Source organism: Mobula hypostoma, chromosome 13, assembly GCF_963921235.1.
Source record: "Mobula hypostoma chromosome 13, sMobHyp1.1, whole genome shotgun sequence".
NCBI classification, from domain to species: Eukaryota; Metazoa; Chordata; class Chondrichthyes; order Myliobatiformes; family Myliobatidae; genus Mobula; species Mobula hypostoma.
In genome coordinates this window covers 17,128,651-17,148,589 of record NC_086109.1, presented here as the reverse complement: position 1 = coordinate 17,148,589, position 19,939 = coordinate 17,128,651, and the positions used below count along the sequence as shown (strand labels likewise).

At 38.8% G+C, this 19,939-nt stretch overlaps 1 protein-coding gene across 3 annotated transcripts in view; it reads left to right on the top strand.

The window, feature by feature from the left end:
- The window catches only part of dstyk (dual serine/threonine and tyrosine protein kinase), a 79,545-nt gene extending 60,993 nt beyond the window's left edge, over window positions 1-18,552 (top strand). The window contains exons 5-13 of one of the 3 annotated variants that reach the window (XR_010020084.1): window positions 1,279-1,362; window positions 2,709-2,885; window positions 3,981-4,110; window positions 4,496-4,652; window positions 5,524-5,656; window positions 8,992-9,105; window positions 9,216-9,687; window positions 11,896-12,010; window positions 13,997-14,011. Coding sequence is in view for 1 of the 3 variants with exons in the window: in XM_063065368.1 (XP_062921438.1) it covers window positions 1,279-1,362; window positions 2,709-2,885; window positions 3,981-4,110; window positions 4,496-4,652; window positions 5,524-5,656; window positions 8,992-9,105; window positions 11,896-12,010; window positions 13,997-14,131; window positions 15,330-15,493 (1,209 nt within the window). In the remaining 2 variants the exon portion in view is untranslated. Of the gene's footprint in view, window positions 1-1,278; window positions 1,363-2,708; window positions 2,886-3,980; window positions 4,111-4,495; window positions 4,653-5,523; window positions 5,657-8,991; window positions 9,106-9,215; window positions 9,688-11,895; window positions 12,011-13,996; window positions 14,132-15,329 lie in introns of those variants that run through there. The other 2 variants (XM_063065368.1, XR_010020085.1) reach the window with 2 other exon arrangements.
- The last annotated feature ends 1,387 nt before the right edge of the window (window positions 18,553-19,939 follow it).

Here is a 19,939-nt window from a genome sequence, read left to right as displayed (position 1 = left end):
AGATTTGTATAGATAACAAGTATTGTTAATCTAATGGTGGAATAATCTGTATCTGTGGTGCAAATTCTATGCAATATGTTGTCATAATCTTGGCATTGTCCCCGGTTTGTTAATTTTCTCTGTTTGAAAAATCTTTGTGTCAGTTGTCTTTGTTATAACGCTCGAATGGCATTTTGGTCTTTTTCCTGTACCGTGATGATGTGAATGGGAGGAAGTCTGCTGTAGTGTGAGATTATAATGAATCCTTTTTAAAGTATGGGAATTTAAATTAGGGATGCTTGCCCATGGTAATTCAAGTCCTGGGATATAATAATCCCAGTGAGAATTTTGAAGATTGCCTCATTGAGCAAACTGGGGACATCCTGGAACTTGTAATGTAAGATAATGTTGAGGAAGAAATTTATGTTGCGGAGCTTTTTTCTTAAGTATTTTTTCTTCAGTAGCAATGAAGCTGTTCTACTCAGCCAGGGCATCCTCTTATAATGTCAACTGAAATAACTGAAGGGCTTGAATAATGGGGGGCATATATTAGCTATATTATTGCCTCCGAGGGTTGGTCTCTAGAGAAAACAACCCAAGTCTGTCCAAACTGTCAGAGCATGTGCCATCTAATCCAGGTCACACCCTATCTCAAATCTCCCAATTCCTTCCCCTCTGTAATGGGCTGCTAGAATTGAATAAATTACCTAGGTAAAGCCTAACCAGAGTTTTAAATAGCTGCAACATCCTGAATCTTGAATTCAGTGCCTTGACTAACAAAGACAAGCATACTATCCACCTTTATTACCCTATCAACTTGTATGCCCATTTTCAGGGAGCAATGGATTTGAACCCCAATGTCCCTCTGTACTTCAATGCTGTTAAAGATCTTGCTTTAAGGGAAGCCAAAACTATACTGTTTTTGAAAGTGAATTCCCCACGTCTTGGCTCGTGACCATGTGGCTCATCTGTTTCAAATGGTGCTGTTGGAAAAACTCTATGGCCATACACTTCAATTTTGTCTTTCTATTACAAATTTTTGTTCGAAGTCCAAGGTGTATGTCATGCAATACACGGGTTGTCTCTGAGCTAACGATAGGTTTGTTGCCTAATCATAATAATCTATTAGTTTGTCTTTGGAAATGATGTGAGGAAGGTGAGCTTTGGGACCAAGAGGTTTAGTTCCTCCAAGATGTGCTGTGCTTGAAACATTCTGTGTCACAATTTTCTTGTATTGAGGATTATTGCTTAACGTTTTAGTTATTCAGGGTTGTGGTAAATAATGGTGTCTTTTCATAGATTTTAAATGCTGCATATCATGTTGAGGTGACATTCCACTCAGGCTCAACGGTTTCCCGGCTGCTTTGGGAGCAGATCAAGCAGGTTAGTGTTATTTGCTGATCTATCTATTATTATAGAATATATGAGGTTAGAAGATATTCAGTCACCCCATTTCTATATGCTATCTGAATTATTACATTCTTACCTTTGATTTTCATCTATTTTACCTTTCATTTCTCCTAAATGCTTAAAAGCTTTTACATTAGGGTCGTCAATCAAATTCTTGGTGTACTGCTGGACGAGCATTTTGTTTGATTGCTGCATAGTTTAATTTTGAGTAGCGCCTTTTGTCAAGCCAGCAGTATCGTGGCTACTTTTAATTTCTTACATTGATTAATGCATTTGGATATGCTTAAAGTTTCTTACATTGATTAATTCATTTGGATATGCTTAAAGTCTCATCAGAGTAGCTGTGGAATTTTCACCTGAGTAGTTAAATGTACAATATCTCATCACTGTGGTCACAAAGTTACTGGACCATGATTTAAAACCCATGTAAAGTCTTTAGGGAAGGGAAATTGTTGACTATACTTGGTCTGGTTTGTGTGTCTCCAGACCCATGATGTGCTAAGCTTTCCATCATTCTCTGAAAATGGCACAGCTGGCCACTCAGTTCAGTTTGAGAAACAACTGCTGGCTTTATCAGCAACATTCACAATGTGTCGATGAGCAAATGGCCAGATTACTTATAAGGAGTGCTAGTCAGTCTCTCTTCTGAAAGATGAGCATGTGTAATGGCTATGAGCTTTAGGTTTTTGGGATGTTTCCACTGTATGCGTTTGGCAAGGTCGCTTAGGTCTGTATATTACCGGATGAGGAAAGAGAATGATAGATCAAGACATCCCATGTCTAGAAACTAGAGTGGATCACTTTGCGACAGTCAAACAAATTTGGAGAAAGTTAAGTAAATTAATTTAAAACCGATGGAGGTTGCCAGAAGTAATTTCATCTGGGCTGCTAGTTTATAAATGGTGCGTAATGTTTTGCAATTTCATTTATTGTGCTCTTGTGCTTAATTAACCTACCAAGAGCTGTACAGATACCCTGACTCGTAGCGATATGAATTTCATAACCTTTATGGCATTGTTTGATTTCTGGTAGCTAGCATGTTGGATAATATATTTTCCTTGAGTTGTGATGCATTTAGTGTAGCAACAGGAGGAGGGCATTTTGTGTTTCCAAGAGGAAATTGTGTGTATGAATGATCAAGTAATCTACTGTTCTGTTCCATGAGTGTGGATAGATCTGTGAACCCAGGAGGTTTGGGAGGCTTAGAAATCTTAAAACTGTTCAAGAAGAGTAGTATCTGTATAAGAATATTGGTTTAAGGGAAACTAATGGAAGACTTGACATGAGTGACTTACTTTCTTCCTTTTTCCACTCTGCAGATAATTCATAGGATGCCTTGGGTACATCCTCCAGCTGTAACCATTGAGTGGAAAAGGAAAATTGCCCAGGATGCTATTGAGAGCCTTTGTGCATCAAAACTTGCGAAAAGCATTTGTAGTCAGTTCCGCACCCGTCTTAATAGCTCACATGAAGCATTTGCTGCCTCTCTACGACAGGTTTGTTCACGTTGAGTGTTTGTATTATGATGCTCCTATCAGGTTTTCTTGAGAAGGATTAAGCAACTGTTTAATTAACAATGCCCAGAGTATTCATCCACTTGGATTTGAATCACACCAAAGTTGGTGAAGTTATTAAAAAGTTATCAGTAACAGTAAGTATGGAAAGCAATTTGGTTCAGTTGTGTCCTTGAGTGAAGACAATACTTGTCTAGCCTGACTAACCTCCATTAATGTGGTTGATTTTAATTGTCTATTGAAGTGCCCACAAAAAGGGCCCTGCCACTTAGGGATAGACAGATAATCACATTGCATGCCTGTGCTCTGCAAGCACCAGCCAAAAGGTTGCTGGTAATTCTGACCTTCTACCCCATGTTTGGAGTCTCCACTGACTGCAGGGGTGAATTGGACATTCTGAGCTCAGAAACTGGATTCACTTTGCATTCAGTCCCTTGGCTTTGTGCCAGTGATTGCCAGCCGATGTGCTGTGACTCCATTTATTCGAAATAGGACAGTGATATTGATTTGGTGGGGGTGGGGGAGAAGAGTAACAAATTTGTTTTTTTATTGTAGATAATTGCATGACTTGGCAGCATGCAAAGTTATGTACGGTTAGTGGAGTAAAACAGTGTATATGCTAAAATTCTGTGAAAGTACAGTGCTAGGTATATTCAGGGTCAGGCAAAGTTTTGACCAAAGGAAGTTTCAGGCACCTTGAGGAAGTCTCACTGGCCAGAAGTTTAACTTTCTTTCCCTATGGCCCCATTGACATAAGCATTTCACTTTGAGTTTGTGGTGGCAGTACTTCTAAGCTTTTAAAAAAAATTGTTTCCCTTTTTGAACTCAGTTAATCTTGTGAATGGAAATAATTGAAAGGGCTGTGTTTTTTTTAAAAAAATACAAATACAAATGATTCTTTTTGTTTCCATTCGGCACTCATGTTTATGACCTGTCCAGGAATGCACCTTGCTTCCCCAAAATCCCTTCATCTTTCAGCATAACCTGTCCCATGTGGTATTTATTGAATTTTCTTTCAATGCATCATCCTCCGCCTGAATTTTCCAATGGTTTGCTTTCTCTGCTGTTGCATTACAGCTTGAAACAGGCCTTTCAGGAAAACTTGAAAGAACAGAGGATCTCTGGCTAAAGGTACGGAAAGACCATGCCCCACGTCTAGCTCGTCTTTCATTGGAAAGTCGTTCACTCCGCGACTTGCTGCTGCATGGTAAGGTTGCTCTTTGAGTATAGAGTTTTCATTTTTGCTTGAATGGGTGCAGAATACTGCTTTGCGTAATTGCATATATGAGATGTGCAATTTGCTTTTGTGGGGTGGTGGTGTCAAATATTTTGGAGGTGTTTGAGGCTCTTTGGCACATGAATAGGCAGAGAATAGAAGGATATGGAACATGTGCAGATAGATTGTTTAGGTGTCATTAGATGAATTCAGTAGAACATCATGAGCTGAAGGGCCTGTTGCAGTACTGTTCTGTGTTCAAGTAAGCAGTCTCTCAACCCTTTAAGTTTTGTGCATTGTTCGAAGAGATTTGCTGATTTATTCTTGAAGTAAGAAAACAAAGAATAATCTAAAGCTACTTATTTTTGTAACACAGGTAAACCTAAGCTGGGACGTGAGCTGGGCCGTGGCCAGTATGGAGTAGTATACCTCTGTGATACTTGGGCTGGTCACTCTCCCTGTGCTCTAAAGTCTGTTGTACCTCCAGATGACAAGCACTGGAATGACCTTGCACTAGAATTTCACTACACAAGGTATGAAATGTGTAGAGATTGCTATCAATATTAAATTACTGGGGAATTACTGAAAGTCATAACTGTGTGAAAAGTTTCATCTGGCTTTGCTGATCCACAAAAGCTTGGTTTCCTGTCCACTCTTGGTATTTTGCAGAGTGCCATTTTCTTCCTTGTGATTAGAGTGGAATTCTAATTTTCATTTAAAGTGTGAAATTTTGTGCTGGTCTGATGTGAGGTGAATTTTTCTTGGCTGTTCCACTTTGTCCTTTTGGAAATATTTTCATGATGGACAACTAATGAGTGATTACTTTAAATGGAATCAGTGGAGAGACCCTCACGAGGGAATGCTTGTTTTGGGCCTTGAGCATTTTGTTTAAACCTGATATGAGAAGACTTTTAGCTGCAGAAATTTAAAAACAGAAGGCAACTCAAGTTGATGCTGTTAGGCTGTAACTTTTTTTGCCCGTAGTTTTGGTGAATTGCTGGTAAGGTGCCCTATTCAGGCTGCAATGTTCTTGTTCCATGCCTTTGCCTAGTAGCTTTGGCCATGAACTATCATCTGTCCAGATTGGAACAGGCTTGAAAGGCTAAATCCTTAACTTCTATGTTAAGGACAGGTCATGATAGAGACACACAGTCAGTTGGTAGTTGTGATAGAGCATGTGAGGTACACAGAATGAGCATAGGATGTCGATCTAAACATTTGTTCTTAAAATGGAGAAATAAGTAAGTTTGGCAATCACCATTCATTTGTATGTTGCAGATGAAGAGAATGTGAGTTGTTTCCATTTTCAGAAGAAAGCTGTATTGATCATGAATTTTGAATTTCTTGTATTGGTATTTCCATTTTTTATAGTTTTAGACATTTTTATTTTCCTCCATCTAACAGATCCTTACCTAGACACGAGCGACTCGTTGATCTTCATGGGTCAGTTATAGATTACAGTTATGGAGGCGGTTCCAGCATTGCTGTTCTGTTAATCATGGAGAGACTACACAGAGATCTCTATGCTGGGCTGAAGGTAAACATGAGAAATCAGACTCTTATTCCACAAAGGTTTTGCCTTAATCTATAGAGGTATTTCAGCTCCTTGCAGTTACCCTGCCATTCATTTAAAATGTGACTGATTCATTTAATCACCTTTTTCCCACTTTTTTTGATATTATCCAAAAAAATAAGTTGATCATTTTTGGCTCTTCCGGGTAACCCGTATCCAGTCTAATCCTCAGCATATTGCTAATCTTTGTTCATCTAGGGCTTCTGATTGGGGATCACTAAGTTTTGGAGACTCACTTATCCACACGTTTCTTTTTGAACTCCGTGACAATCTTGCCATATTCATTCAGGTCCTCTGAGCCCTAGACCATGACCCAGTTCATCAACTTGAAGCAATCCCTTAAATTTCTTGATTTATTAAAGTTCAAGGTTCAAGATTGTTTAATATTATTTCCAGTACACAAGTATAAAGGGGTGAAATAATTTTTACTCCAGATTCGATGCAGCACAAAAATAACAATATGAAGAATGCAATAATAGGAACAAATATTAATAACAACATACATCAAAGTTGCTGGTGAACGCAGCAGGCCAAGCAGCATCTATAGGAAGAGGCCTCTTCCTATAGATGCTGCTTGGCCTGCTGCGTTCACCAGCAACTTTGATGTATGTTGCTTGAATTTCCAGCATCTGCAGAATTCCTGTTGTTTGCGAACAAATATTAATACATAGCTTGTATGTCCATAAAGTGATAATAGGCTGTGCATAAAGTGACTGACAGGGAATAAAGTAGTGGTGGTGGAGTTAATGATCCTTGCTGCTGGGGGAAAGTAACTGTTTTTGAATCTGGTGGTCCTGGTGTGGATGCTGTGTAACCTCCTGCTTGATGGGGAATGGGACAGACGGTCCATAAGCAGGATGGGTGGGATTCTTCATGATGTTACTGGTGCTTTCCTGACACCTTTCTGTATTTATGTCCTTGTTGGCAGGTAGGCTAGTGCCAGTGATGTGTTGGGCAGTTTTGACTATCCGCTGTAGAATGTGAATGAATTGAACCCTTCCACTGGACATGTTGATATCCACGTCCACCAAGCCTGTCCTATAATTTATTTCCATTAACATGTAGTTCTGTTACATTCTGTCATGTTTTTTGAGCTGCTTAAATGTCAATCTTTCAATTTTATAATCACACTAGTGTTTTAAAAAAAAACAACTAAATTCATTGGATATGTCAGTAAATTCATTGCTCTAATTACAGTGTCTTTTCAGAGGAAGCATCAGAATCAGGTTTATCATCACCGGCATGTGTCGTGAAATTTGTTAACTTAACAGCAGTAGTTCAATGCAATACATAAATATAGAAGAAGAAAAAAATCAATTACAGTAGACATATATTGAATAGATTAAAAATTGTGCAAAACAGAAATAATACGTATTAAAAAAGTGAGGTAGTGTTCAAGGGTTCAATGTCCATTTAGGAATCGGATGGCAAAGGGGAAGAAGCTGTTCCTGAATCGCTGCGTGTGTGCCTTCAGGCTTCTGTACCTCCTGCCTGATGGTAACAATGAGAAAAGGGCATGCCCTGGCTGCTGGTGGTCCTTAATAATGGATGCTGCCTTTGAGACAACGCTTCTTGAAGATGTCCTGAGTACTTTGTAAGCTAGTACCCAAGATGGAGATGACTGAATTTACGACCCTTTACAGCTTCTTTCTGTCCTATGCAGTAGCCACCCCCACCCCCCCCCCATACCAGACAGTGATGCAGCCTATCAGAATGCTCTCCACAGTACATCTATGGAAGTTTTAGGGTGTTTTTGTTGACATATCAAATCTCTTCAAACTCCTCATCTCTTGAAACTCCTAGCTGCTGTCTTGCCGCCTTTATAGCTGCATCAATATGTTGGGACCAGGTTAGGTTCTCAGAGATCTTGACATCCGGGAACTTGAAACTGTTCACTTTCTCCACTTCTGAACCCTCTGAGGATTGGTATGTGTTCCTTCGTCTTGCCCTTCCTGAAGTCCATAATCAGCCCTTTTGTCTTACTGACGTTGAGTGCAAGGTTGTTGCTGTGACACCACTCCACTAGTTGGTATATCTCACTCCTGTATGCTGTCACCTCCATCTGAGATTCTACCAACAATGGTTGTATCATCACCAAATTTATAGATTGTGTTTGAGCTATGCTTAGCCACAGTCATGTGGAGTAAGCACACACCCCTGAGGTGCACCAGCGTTGATTATCAGCGAGGAGGAGATATTATCACCAATCTGCACAGATTGTGGGTTTCTGGTTAGGAAGTTGGATCCAATTGCAGAGGGAGGTACAGAGGCCCAGGTTCTGTAAATTATCAGTCAGGATTGTGGGACTGATGGTGTTAAATGCTGAACTATAGTCAATGAACATGGTTATTTGTATTGTCCAGGTGGTCTAAGGCTGTGTGAAGAGTCATTGAGATTGTGCCTGCTATTGACCTATTGTGGTGATTGGCAAATTGCAGTGGGTCCAGGTCCTTGCTGAGGCGGGAGTTCAGTGTAGTCATGACCAACCCCTCAAAGCATTTCATCACTGTAGATGTGTGTGTGCTACTGGGTGACGATTTTTAAGGCAGCTCACATTATTATTTTTAGGCACTGGTACAATTGTTGCCTCTCTGAAGCAAGTGGGAACTTCTGCCCGTAGCAGTGAGAGTGTCCTTGAATACTTTCATGAAGCATCATGTTGTCTACTCCATTAAACTCTTTTGTACTGGGTCACTCAAAAATGGCTCCAGCTTGCTGAACTGTTCTTACTTGGTACCAGTTTTGGAAGTAATTCTGGTAAAAAGACTTTCTCCCCTTGGATATATAATCAGATGATTTTGGCTGTAATCTTTTAGTTAACTCAATTTTAAGATAAAATGGAATATATGGAGTACCCAGTGATTTTTTTTTTCCCTGTTACATTTTAGAATATTGCACTGGTGAACATCTATCTGGCTATTAGTCATTTTCAAAAAGTGCAAAGACTTTTTAGGTGGAAATTAGGAAAGTTCTTGAAGACTTTTCCAGTTCTCTCAGGAAATGAATTTGCAATCTAAAGTATGTGGCTTGGTTCCAGAAATACTGTGATTCAGATTTACTACATGTTATGGTGGTTTGAATGTTCAATATGGAACATGGATGTGAAGACTTGCAAATCATTGTACTTGTTTTTTTTTTAGTGATTCAGATTTCAGAATTATTCTAGGTCTTTCTGAAAGAAATGTATTGTTTGGTTTGTCAAGTGTTATTATTTTCAGGAATTGGGTGGTAAATTTTAAAGCCAGATTATAATGCTTGCAAACATGATGCCAAAAATTTCTGTTTTCTGATTTTTCTAGGCTGGTCTCAAGCTGGAAGTACGTTTACAGATTTCCCTTGATGTCGTGGAAGGTATCCGGTTTCTCCACCGACAAGGCCTTGTGCATCGAGATGTCAAATTGAAAAATGTCTTGGTAAGGTCTGAAGGTTCTCATTTAATTTCTCTGGCATCATAGTGTGATGTAATACTTCTATTTAGATAGAGTTGCTGTCAAAAACTAATTGTTTGGCATTATCATTTAAGGTTTGCTGAAGAAAGACTTTGCTTGGATTATTCCTTACAGCATTTGTTTCCCGTAGTATTCAATATTACAGGCTGGGTTACAAACACCTAACTTATGGGCAACCCTACATACAAGTGAGCTCACATTAATTATTAAATTCAGAAGTCCGATGTATGTGCATGCATTTGTTCCTTTATATGGGAGAACTAGTTTCATTTTTCGATTAGGTTTTTTTTTAAGCAATTGTTCTCAACAGTCTGTGTTTTCATGCCATTCATTACAATACAGTGTAGGTATGGTAACCATAATAGAGTGATTTTTCTTTTGTCTATTTTCTGACTTTGGGACATCCATGAAAATGGAACCCATTTGTTACCCAGGGACATCCCATATCTTTTGGATCAGGACTAATCAGTCCTTCATGAATTGATTCCAGTTCTACTTGAGTAGCATTGTGGGAAAGAATGCAGACAGGATACTGTACCTTTTGTGGTAAGTGCAAGGAAGGGTGGAATGGATTCCCCTTCGTAGTCTTGAAAGGTTTTTATCCAATTCCCTTCTAAAAGTCTCTATGTAATCTATGTTGGAATAGAAAACCTTGTTTAATCCTGGTTTCGGGTGTGACTTGGGCCTTTTTTAAATTTTAATTTGTATTTATGGAAAACTTTCCCTCATATTTTTGTGACTTAATCTGAGCTGGTGTTTAATTTTGCCTTGCTTTGGAATATAATGAATGTAGATGTTTGTGTTGTCTCCAAGAATGGGCTCATTTTTAGGCCGAAGAAATCTGTGACACCAAATTAGTAACCCCTCATTTGCTGCATGTGTTAAAATGGACAAATACTATGAAAGCAGAAGTAATTTTGATCTCATACCATGTAGAATTTTTTTTTAAGCTGCCAATGTGTTCAGGAGTCAAATTAAGTGAAAAGTGATCTCACTGTTGATTCCAATTATTGATATGTTGAAACTGAATGTTCAGATATTAACTAGTCTACCTCATTGCTTGCAGAAGGAGAACAAAATTACTAATATTTCTTATTGCCTTTAGCGTTTGTAATCTTGGAGAGTGATTTTTCTGTTTCAATTAAATTTGGAGTTGCTATTGATCCATTGCTCTGTTCCTGGTGTGACTTTGTTTTAGATAGTAAGATGCAATAAAGCAAAGCAGCAAAGTTGAAAGGGAATGATGCAAATCCATCTGACAAAATGACAATCTTTCATGTGTACTTGGATTTTGGACGTGTCAAAACAGTTCTTAAAAAAAGAACATCTTGTTGTTTTCTCTCTAAGCATTTCACTTGATGCATTGTAATTCTTTGACTAAAAAATGAGGGAGCTAAGCTTTGACATCAGATTTATAATGAGGCAGGAGACGAAGAACCAACCTGCCTTTCTTTAAAATAGAATCTGTACAAAGTGTACAACCCCAGATTGAGAAGTATTTGTGAGATACAAATAGTGCAGATAATGGACTGACTTCATGCAATGCTGTCAATGATTGCATTTTCATTGTAGAATTTAAGACATTAAGCAAATTCCTCATCCTTTTTCCAAACCGTTATTGGACTTTTCAAAATGTACTAAAATGGTTAGCTGTTCTCCTATACTTTAAATCCTATACTTTAGGATATGCTTTAGATCTCGAATCATCAGAGCTATAGATTTCTCTTATTGAATATCGTCTGAAATACCTGTCATATTAGAATGCAAAGCCTTCAAGCACACTGGTGAAGATTGTAACAAATGCTATTGGGGACAGACACACCCTTGTTTAATACCTTGGTTACAGATAATGCATCGCATCCGCTGATATCTGGGTCTGTATGTTGTCAAGAAAGATTGGTTAGTTTGTTTATATACAATGTATGTGGGTTAGTTAAAATATCCTGCAATCCTGACAACTTTGCTCATGCTCTACTGGCCACTTTATTTGCATCATTTGTGCAAGACTATCTTTGACCATCTCTTGGCAGAACTCAAGCAACCCGAGAAATAAAATATTAATTAAGTTGGACTGCAGGCAATATCACTAGGCTTGATAAAGAGTGCTCAGCATACGTTGGCGGTAGTAGTATATCGTCTGCTAGAAAAAATATTGACAAGATGGTGTAGGTGGATGGTAGCAGAGGATATTAAAATGTTCTTGGTATGTACAGCTTGTATTCAATTCAACCATTCTTTACTGGTGGAGCAGATGAAGAGCCTTTCTAATTATCAAAACATTCTTAATTCCTGTTACGGGTAGACTTGGCTCCTTAACAATAACTAGTTCAAAAAAAATTCTGCTTGTCTGGCAGGATGAGAATCAAGTGTCTGACAAAGTCACCAGATACGTATATTTTAGTTAGCATAGTGGCACAAGAAACTCAGAAATGCATCATTCTTGGTTTGCTGGCCTCAGAATGAAGGCCATAGTGAGCGAGTTCAGTGCTCAGCTTGTTCTGCTGCCATCATAGCAAAGAGCATCAGCTTGCCACTATGATTAATGGGAGGGAATTTAGAATTCAGTTTGCTGTTTCTAACTTGTACCTCTACCTATGGAGACTGATTTCCAGTATTGGTTTTAATCCATTGACAAAGGACTGGTCATTTAGTTTGAGTACTGGACAATGTGGCAGCTTGATATTGGGTTTTACTATTTCTTGTTCTTGGTGCTTTTAACATAATGTCTTTTGTTTCCCTTTTGCAATCCCAAAGTTGGATAAGCAAAATCGAGCCAAAATCACAGACCTGGGATTTTGCAAGCCTGAGGCAATGATGTCTGGAAGCATTGTGGGAACCCCTATACACATGGCACCTGAGCTCTTTTCGGGTATGTTGCTTCATCACTGGATTGTCTTCTGTAATCATTGAAATTGACTGAGAAGTTTGTAGGTTTCTGCCACTTAGTGGCCTTTAGTAATAGGAAGCCTTACTGGGAAAAATGGGTTCAAATCTTGATCTCTGCTGACTTTGGCGTTTCCTACTTCCCTAAGTTGACATTCAAGATTTCCTTTCTTGCTGTCCAGTGTCTATTAAACATTAGATGATCACAGGATCTTGAGAGAGATGATGCTCTTAGCTGACGTTTTTCCACCATGAGCTGTTTTGGTCCATGTGCTTAAAAGAGATGGCTTGAGAAATGTGCAAGAAGCAGTCCATGTTTACCGTGAAGCTGCCAAGGGTGTGCTGAGAGGTTGCTGATCACTGATGCTCGCCCTTCACTTTAATTCAGGTTGTGGTTATAAAATGTGCTTTCCTTTTCCTGGTATCACTGCTTGTGTGAATAGAGTTTAACAACTGCCTCCCCAGAAATGACTCTTCACCATGAACAAAGCGTTTTCATTGTCGAAGATAGACTGGGCACCTAAGCAGTCTTCCAAATTACTTCACTTCTTTGTTGCTGTTAAGCTGATGAAAAGAACAGGTAAAGGCCATTTAGCTCCACAAACATATTTGTGCTATATTGTACTCATGGATAGGGATCTGATGTTGCGGCTCTATAAGGCACCCGTGAGACCACACTTGGAGTATTGTGTGCAGTTTTGGGCTCCTTATTTTAAAAAGGATATACTGACATTGGAGAGGGTTCAGAGAAGATTCATGAGAATAATTCCAGGAATGAAAAGGGTTACTGTATGAGGAACGTCTGGCAGCTCTTGGGCTGTATTCCCTGGAGTTCAGGAGAATGAGGGGGGATCTCATAGAAACATTCAGAATGTTAAAAGGCCTGAACAGATTAGATATGGCAAAGTTATTTCCCATGGTTGGGGATTCTAGGACAAGAGGGCACGACTTCAGGATTGATGGACGTCCTGTTAGAACTGAGATGTGGATCAGTCAGAAGGTGGTAAATCTGTGGAATTTGTTGCCATGAGCGGCTGTGGAGGCCAAGTCATTGGGTGTATTTAAGGCAGAAATAGATAGGTTCTTGATTAGCCATGGCATCAAAGGGTGTGGGGTGAAAGAGGAGTGAGGATGACTGGAAGAATTGGATCAGCCCATGATTGAATGGTGGAGCAGACTTAATGGGCCAAATGGTCTGCTTCTGCTCCTATATCTTATGGTCTTGTGGTCTTTGGCCCACCAGGTGCATAGAAACATAGAAAATAGGTGCAGGAGTAGGCCATTCGGCCCTTCGAGCCTGCACCGCCATTTATTATCATGGCTGATCATCCAACTCAGAACCCCGCCCCAGCCTTCCCTCCATACCCCCTGATCCCCGTAGCCACAAGGGCCATATCTAACTCCCTCTTAAATATAGCCAATGAACTGGCCTCAACTGTTTCCTGTGGCAGAGAATTCCACAGATTCACCACTCCCGGTGTGAAGAAGTTTTTCCTAATCTCAGTCCTAAAAGGCTTCCCCTTTATCCTCAAACTGTGGCCCCTCGTTCTGGACTTCCCCAACATCGGGAACAATCTTCCTGCATCTAGCCTGTCCAATCCCTAGGTGCATACTGACCATCAACCACAGTTTAAACTAAACCTATATTAATCTTGTGTTTATTCTCTTTCTCATCAACTGCAATTATTACTACTTGCTTACACACTAGTGACCAGTTGAACGACCAGCCTGCATGTTTTTGCGATGTGGAAGCACCCATTATCATTCCAGCAGTGGAGGTGGGTGAAATGTGTAAACTCTACACAAGCAGTTGCCAAGGTCAGGATTCAACCTGGGCCAATGAGTTGTGGGGCAGCGGCTCTACTAACTGCACAATTGTGCCACTTGTATAACAGAATTATGCAACAACATACCTTCTTGCCTTAAGATTATATGCTTAATTTTGTCCCCTCCTATTCTGCTCCCCTTTCAGGAAAGTATGATAATTCTGTAGATGTGTATGCATTTGGCATCCTTTTCTGGTACCTTTGCACGGGGACAATTAAACTCCCAGAAGCATTTGAGAAATGTTCAAGTAAGGATCAGCTGTGGACCAATGTGAAGAAAGGTAATTATTACTCTTAACTTTCCGTCGTAGTCAAATGAATCAGAGCTTCCCTTAATGATTATTTGTACTTATTGTCATGTATTTAACAATGGTTTTGCTTGCAGGAGTGTAAACAAATAGGTAAGGAATCTCTTAAAATGAGCATTGGGGAAGAGATGGGAAGGAATCCTAGAACTTGGTCTCAGTTGCTGCAGGAATTTGGGGAAAGCACAAAAGAGCAGGATACTAAATTGAAGGAGAGCCATGGTTTAAAATGAGCACCAAGAAGTCCTTCCAGATAAAACACAGATGGGGTGACCAGGAGTGTTCTGCTACTTTTATGCCCACCTCCACTTTCTGCTGCCCTTGGCTTCTTGGATAGTCTAACATCAAAAATTCTGGCGGTGTCCAATTATGCAACAGTCCTGTTGCTGAGGACTCTCTGTAAATCAAAATTTCCACAAGTCGTATATGAATAATTTTCCCAGAACCAAGGTGTGTAGCTGTTACAAAGTACCTTGGCACCAGATTGGCAACACATTTTGTTTGAAGTAAAACATTAATGATTAATTGAATTTCCATTTTAAAATGTCCTCTGTAATTGTCTTACAATTTTTACACACTTGAGTGCATCTGATTCCAGTCCTTGACTGATGTTTGAACTAAGAATTTCAGTGAATATTTTTTGATTCTTTGATCTGAGGAAGAAATATCGAGTTATTTTCTTGTGGGTTGGTAATACTTCTACTTTGTGGTCATTTGACTAACAAATGTGCAGGACTTAAGCATCCTCAGGTCTCTATACACACCACTAATGTCGTCTTTCCACTGTTGTGGGTTATTGATAAAGAAATAACTCAATTTCTGATTTGGGAAAATGAAGTTCGTTGTCGTTTCGTGGTTTCTGATTTTTTTTTTCTTCCCCCTCAGTAGCATAGACAGCAGCCAAGCCTTAACGTCATTTTGGTTTTTGTTTGGGAGGGTTTGCATAAGTTTGAATCTGCAAGTTGGCTCTTAACTCATGGACTACCTGCACTTATCTTTTGGGTACATTAAAGGCTTCAGGTTCTCCACTTTAATTAACTGTTTCTCTTTCCAGAGAACTATTTTTAGGGCAACTGGTTTGCAATCTCTAATGGGAAAGAATTGAGAAGTTCTTTAAAAGAGTTTGTACACACCCTGGACTAAGTGGAAATCTTTTATGATTCTGTGCTCCCAGGTGCAAGACCAGAACGGCTTCCTGCATTTGATGAGGAGTGCTGGCAACTGATGGAAGCTTGTTGGAGTGGTGACCCTTCACAGAGGCCTCTATTAGGAATTGTTCAACCCATCCTGCAAAGCATCATGGGCAGGCTCTGCAGAAACGTTTCTGGGCAGCCGTGAAAAAATGGCTCCACGTGACTGTTGAAGGCAGTGTGGATTTGTAGTAAATGCCCATAATGTTGATGGGGGTGGGGCAATAGGATGGGTTAAAATAACCCAGTTCATTGAGGCAGGGTTTTTTTGGCAACAAACCAGTATCAGTATTAACACTAGTTCAGCGTCACTTTTTACCACCTGCTATGCAGCACAAAAGTAAAACTTGATATTTTTATTCTTTTGACTTTATGATACAGTAATACAGCTACTTGAGACTTTTTGCTTTTTTTACCCCAACAGTATTTTTGAGCAAATCATTGTTTGGGGTTATGAGTTATCTCTGCCACAAATAGAAGGTACATCATATTTGTCTCTTTTTTCTCTCTTGCTCTAATCCATGCAAACTACTGCTTCATGAGCATGTATCAGAGTCGCTGGTAACCGTTCAGCTCCTTGATGTTGAGGGAGGAGAGGGAAAAATAACTTTAAACATTGGCCTTTTGGTCCTTTCCCTTGTTCTGTTTTAATTCCAAATAATTTTTGTTGGCACTTGTTCTCTCTCCACAAATAGTGTCACTTTGCACTAATTTTACACTTTAGTTTATTTGTTTGATGACACAGATTGGGAAATTAATGCAGAGCTGCACTATTTGATATGTATGTGAAATGGTAATACCATTGAGCTTTAGAATGTGTTAATGCAAGTGCCTGGAAGGTGTCCCTTATTTTACAAAAAAGGCCACCATCTGCTTTAATACTTTAAAGCTTTAAGATCTTTGTGTATTAAGGTCCTTTTCAAAACATTAACAAACACTATCATGTTGCACATTGTCATTGTTCAGTTCAATGAATACTAAAAAGTATTCTGATAGAAAGGAAAAATGCTTGGAATTCAAGTTTGAAACTGGATTTAATTATGCCTGTAGTCTGTCTTTTCAGTGTGCTGTTGGTGTCTAAATTCTAAATGTTAGCCATGTTATGGATTCTTTGGCTGTTGATCTAAAATCAACAGTCCTGAGATGGAGGACAGAAACAAGGTTGCTCTTGTCCTTGACTTCCTGTGAGCCCTCAAAAGGCTTCCTGATCCGAATGACCTTGGAACTGTCTAGTATTAAACACTACATTTTCGCAATTGCACATAGCTCCATTTTAGCATAGTTGGACCAAGTTGAAGATCACCGAGTTGTTACTTATTTCTGTAACCTTTTTGTCTACTTGTCAGTCTGTAGCAAACTGGGAATCAACATCATTCCCAGTGTATTTGATTGGGCTTTTCAAAATGTTTAGGTGAACCAACACCGGTGTATTACACTCCACTCTATATTGGCAAAGTGCAAATTGACGCATGATCTATCCTTTTTGTGCAACTGCCTCGTTTATTTTCACTTCCAGGAAATAAATCATCTAGTATGGCTTTTTATAAATGTATATCTTTTAAACTGTTGTGTAATTTCATCATTAACTGTAAAGATAATTGTTATGGTTTTGAGTTTGTCTTTTGTCTTTCACTTTGTGATATATAGCCAAGTATACTGGACTACTTAAATTTAGTTCAGTGTTTTGCATAGCACAAGAGTATCATTTCCAACTTTCACACAGTCAAGATATATGTATGTAGTATGGATGCATGTTGGTTACATTGTCTCATGATGGGGTGCAGGTATTGTGGGACAGATAAGTAAATAGGTTAACTTTGTTGGAGTGATGGAAACTGTGGGAATATAGACTCTGATTTATTGTGCAAATCTGCAATGACTGCCCACTCCAACCTACTTTGCCTTTTGCATTTCTGAACAGAGTATTGAACACTCCACCTTTCTTGAATCTGTTTGATAGAGATAACACTATAAGTTACATGCAAAGAGCTGGAATTCATATGCAGTTTACAATTTTAATCAGTATGGATTGATCAGACTATGTAAAATGCAAGTCTTTAATTTCAGGGTTGTTTTTGCTATCAACTCCAACTCTGTGCTTTGAAGGATCTGCTGATAGGGTTGGTAGACAAATGAACAACATTTAGGGACGGAAAGTCAACTCTGGACTAATTTAACTATTTTAATATAAGGGAGAATTGTGACACTTGGGATGAAAAGCTGATGCTTGTATTAATGTTGCAGCTTCCCAAAGAGACATTTTAAATGGCCACTTGCATTGGGAACTTGAGTTCCAAGGAGTACACCAACTTGGATACAGTGGAAAAATATCTTTTATTAACTACTTAGTTTTGTACAGCAGGATTCCTTTGGGGGGGAGGGAATGCTCTTCCTTCAGATCTAAAAGTACATTTCAAATTATATTAGGATAGGATTAAGTATTAATTGACTTGTTAATTAGTACTAATTCATTTTAGTATTGCTAAATTAGTATTAATTAGCACATTAGTCACTAACCTGTACCTGTTCATTTATATTTCAAACCTATGAGATGGATGGACCCTGATTAGTCTGTAAATGGACACCACCAGGCCATATAAACACTACACTGCAAAGGATGGTAATAGGTGCTTCAATGTTGAAATTCGATGCCAAGAATCCAATGTAGTGTCAGTAAAGCAAACTTGGTAATTGGGTAAAAGATGGCTGGAGATCAGCCTACTTTAAAATTAAGGTTCAAGGAAAAGCTCCATGAAGGTCAGTCACTCCAGGATAGAAAAATAATTCAACCTTTTGATTGTCTGTGGAAAATATTTAAAACCCCCTGGATAATTCATGGAAGGGCTCCACAGTGATTATTGAGTGATCAATTGTTTACACAGTTTTTGTTCAGATACTTACCTTAACATTTCAAAACCATTATCTACATTTTCTGGGCTTCACTACTGTTTGGAGATCAACATAACATTCCTAACATCTACCTTGAGATTGTATTGGGAGGGAAAATAATTTTTCTTTTTGCCAAATCAATTTTCCCTAAAATAACTTCAGTTTCTAGTTGAGAAATTGATACTATTAAAAATCAAACCACCTACATTGAATGAAGATGAAGCTTGTGCAAGCTTGCACAGAACCTTTAACAAAGATGTTCTTTAATTTTAAGACCCACATTTGAATCTGCAATAGGCCTGTGAAACACAGCATTTACTTCCACCTGTCCGAAAGCATGTTTCTTTGAGGCCTGTTTTAGCTACTTTCTTACTACATGTAAATCCATAACACAAAATTATCTTTGGAAGTCATGAGCAGATTGGGAACACAATGATTTAAAGTGAGATAGGAATGTGACTAAATTAACGTCCCTGCTTAGAAGGGAGGACTTTATACTCCAGTTTGTCCCAGCTATACCCCACCTTGTATGTTGCATCTGAGGTCAAAGGAAAAATTGTCGCTCATTGAACATTAGAGGCAAGGGTTCCCTAAAGTAGAAAGTTATATTGAAAGCAGCACTTCAAAAAAAGACAACAGTATTACTATTAAACTTCAGAAATGGCTTGTAAAAGGCAAATAAGTAATTGACTTTGATGACGAAGTTGCGGGGTGGGGGGGAGAAGAGGTAGTGCTTGTGAGCAAATGATCTTAGTTTTAAAGCATTCTTGAGTTTAGTCCAGGGTCATAAATTTCAGCTTGGTTTATTTCCAGTTGCATTTTCAAACAGCATCACCTTTCTATCCAGGGAGTCATGAACCTTCACCTAGATACCTAGTCTGTCATCTTTTGATGGGAGGTTTCAGTGCTTCAAATCTTAAGCACAATCATTTATTAAGGAATCATTCCTACTTCAGTACCTTAGCTGGGTATTATGTGGGTTTCTCAACCTATAAGCACTTCTGGAATGAAGATGTCATAATGCACTTGAACTACTTTTAAGCTGCAAAGCAAATCGGTGCAGATGTTTAATTGTTTTAAATAATGTGTTGAATAGACAGTTGAACAAAATTGAAGGTGGAGGTGGCTGTTTCTTCCAAAAGTAGTGGGTGAACTAAGTTATCTTAAAAATATAGAAAAGCATGTGGAGGTTCTTGTTTCTCTTGTGTGCTGTGGAATGCACAGCGATCAAGGATCACTAAAATCAAGAACACATCAATTAGAGAAACTAGAAGTAAGCCAAAATACTCTGAACCTTGAAATTATTCCAAACTGAACTTAAACTTAATGTCATTTTCTTATTCCCGCAAGTTGACCTGTTCCAAATCGCTAAATGTCTGATCATGTCCAAGTATTTAAAGTTGCTCTTAGCAAAAATAAAGCAGAAAAGTGTTGATGGAATTATTAGTCTGATTTATAGACTCCTTTTTTTATTTTTTGTGTACCTGCTTAACTCCATTTGTGTACATGTGAAGTAGCCAGAGCCATTGCACTTGTCATCTCTTGTTAACTCCTTGATAGGTGGAAATGGCACTTCATTGTTCAAACTTATAGTTTACTCCAGATACTGTAACTATTTGGGAACTCCTCTTAGTCAGCTACCTCTAATTGGTTTGCACTAGTTTTTTTTTGTGTTTTTATTAAGGCACTGCTCTTCACTCACAAA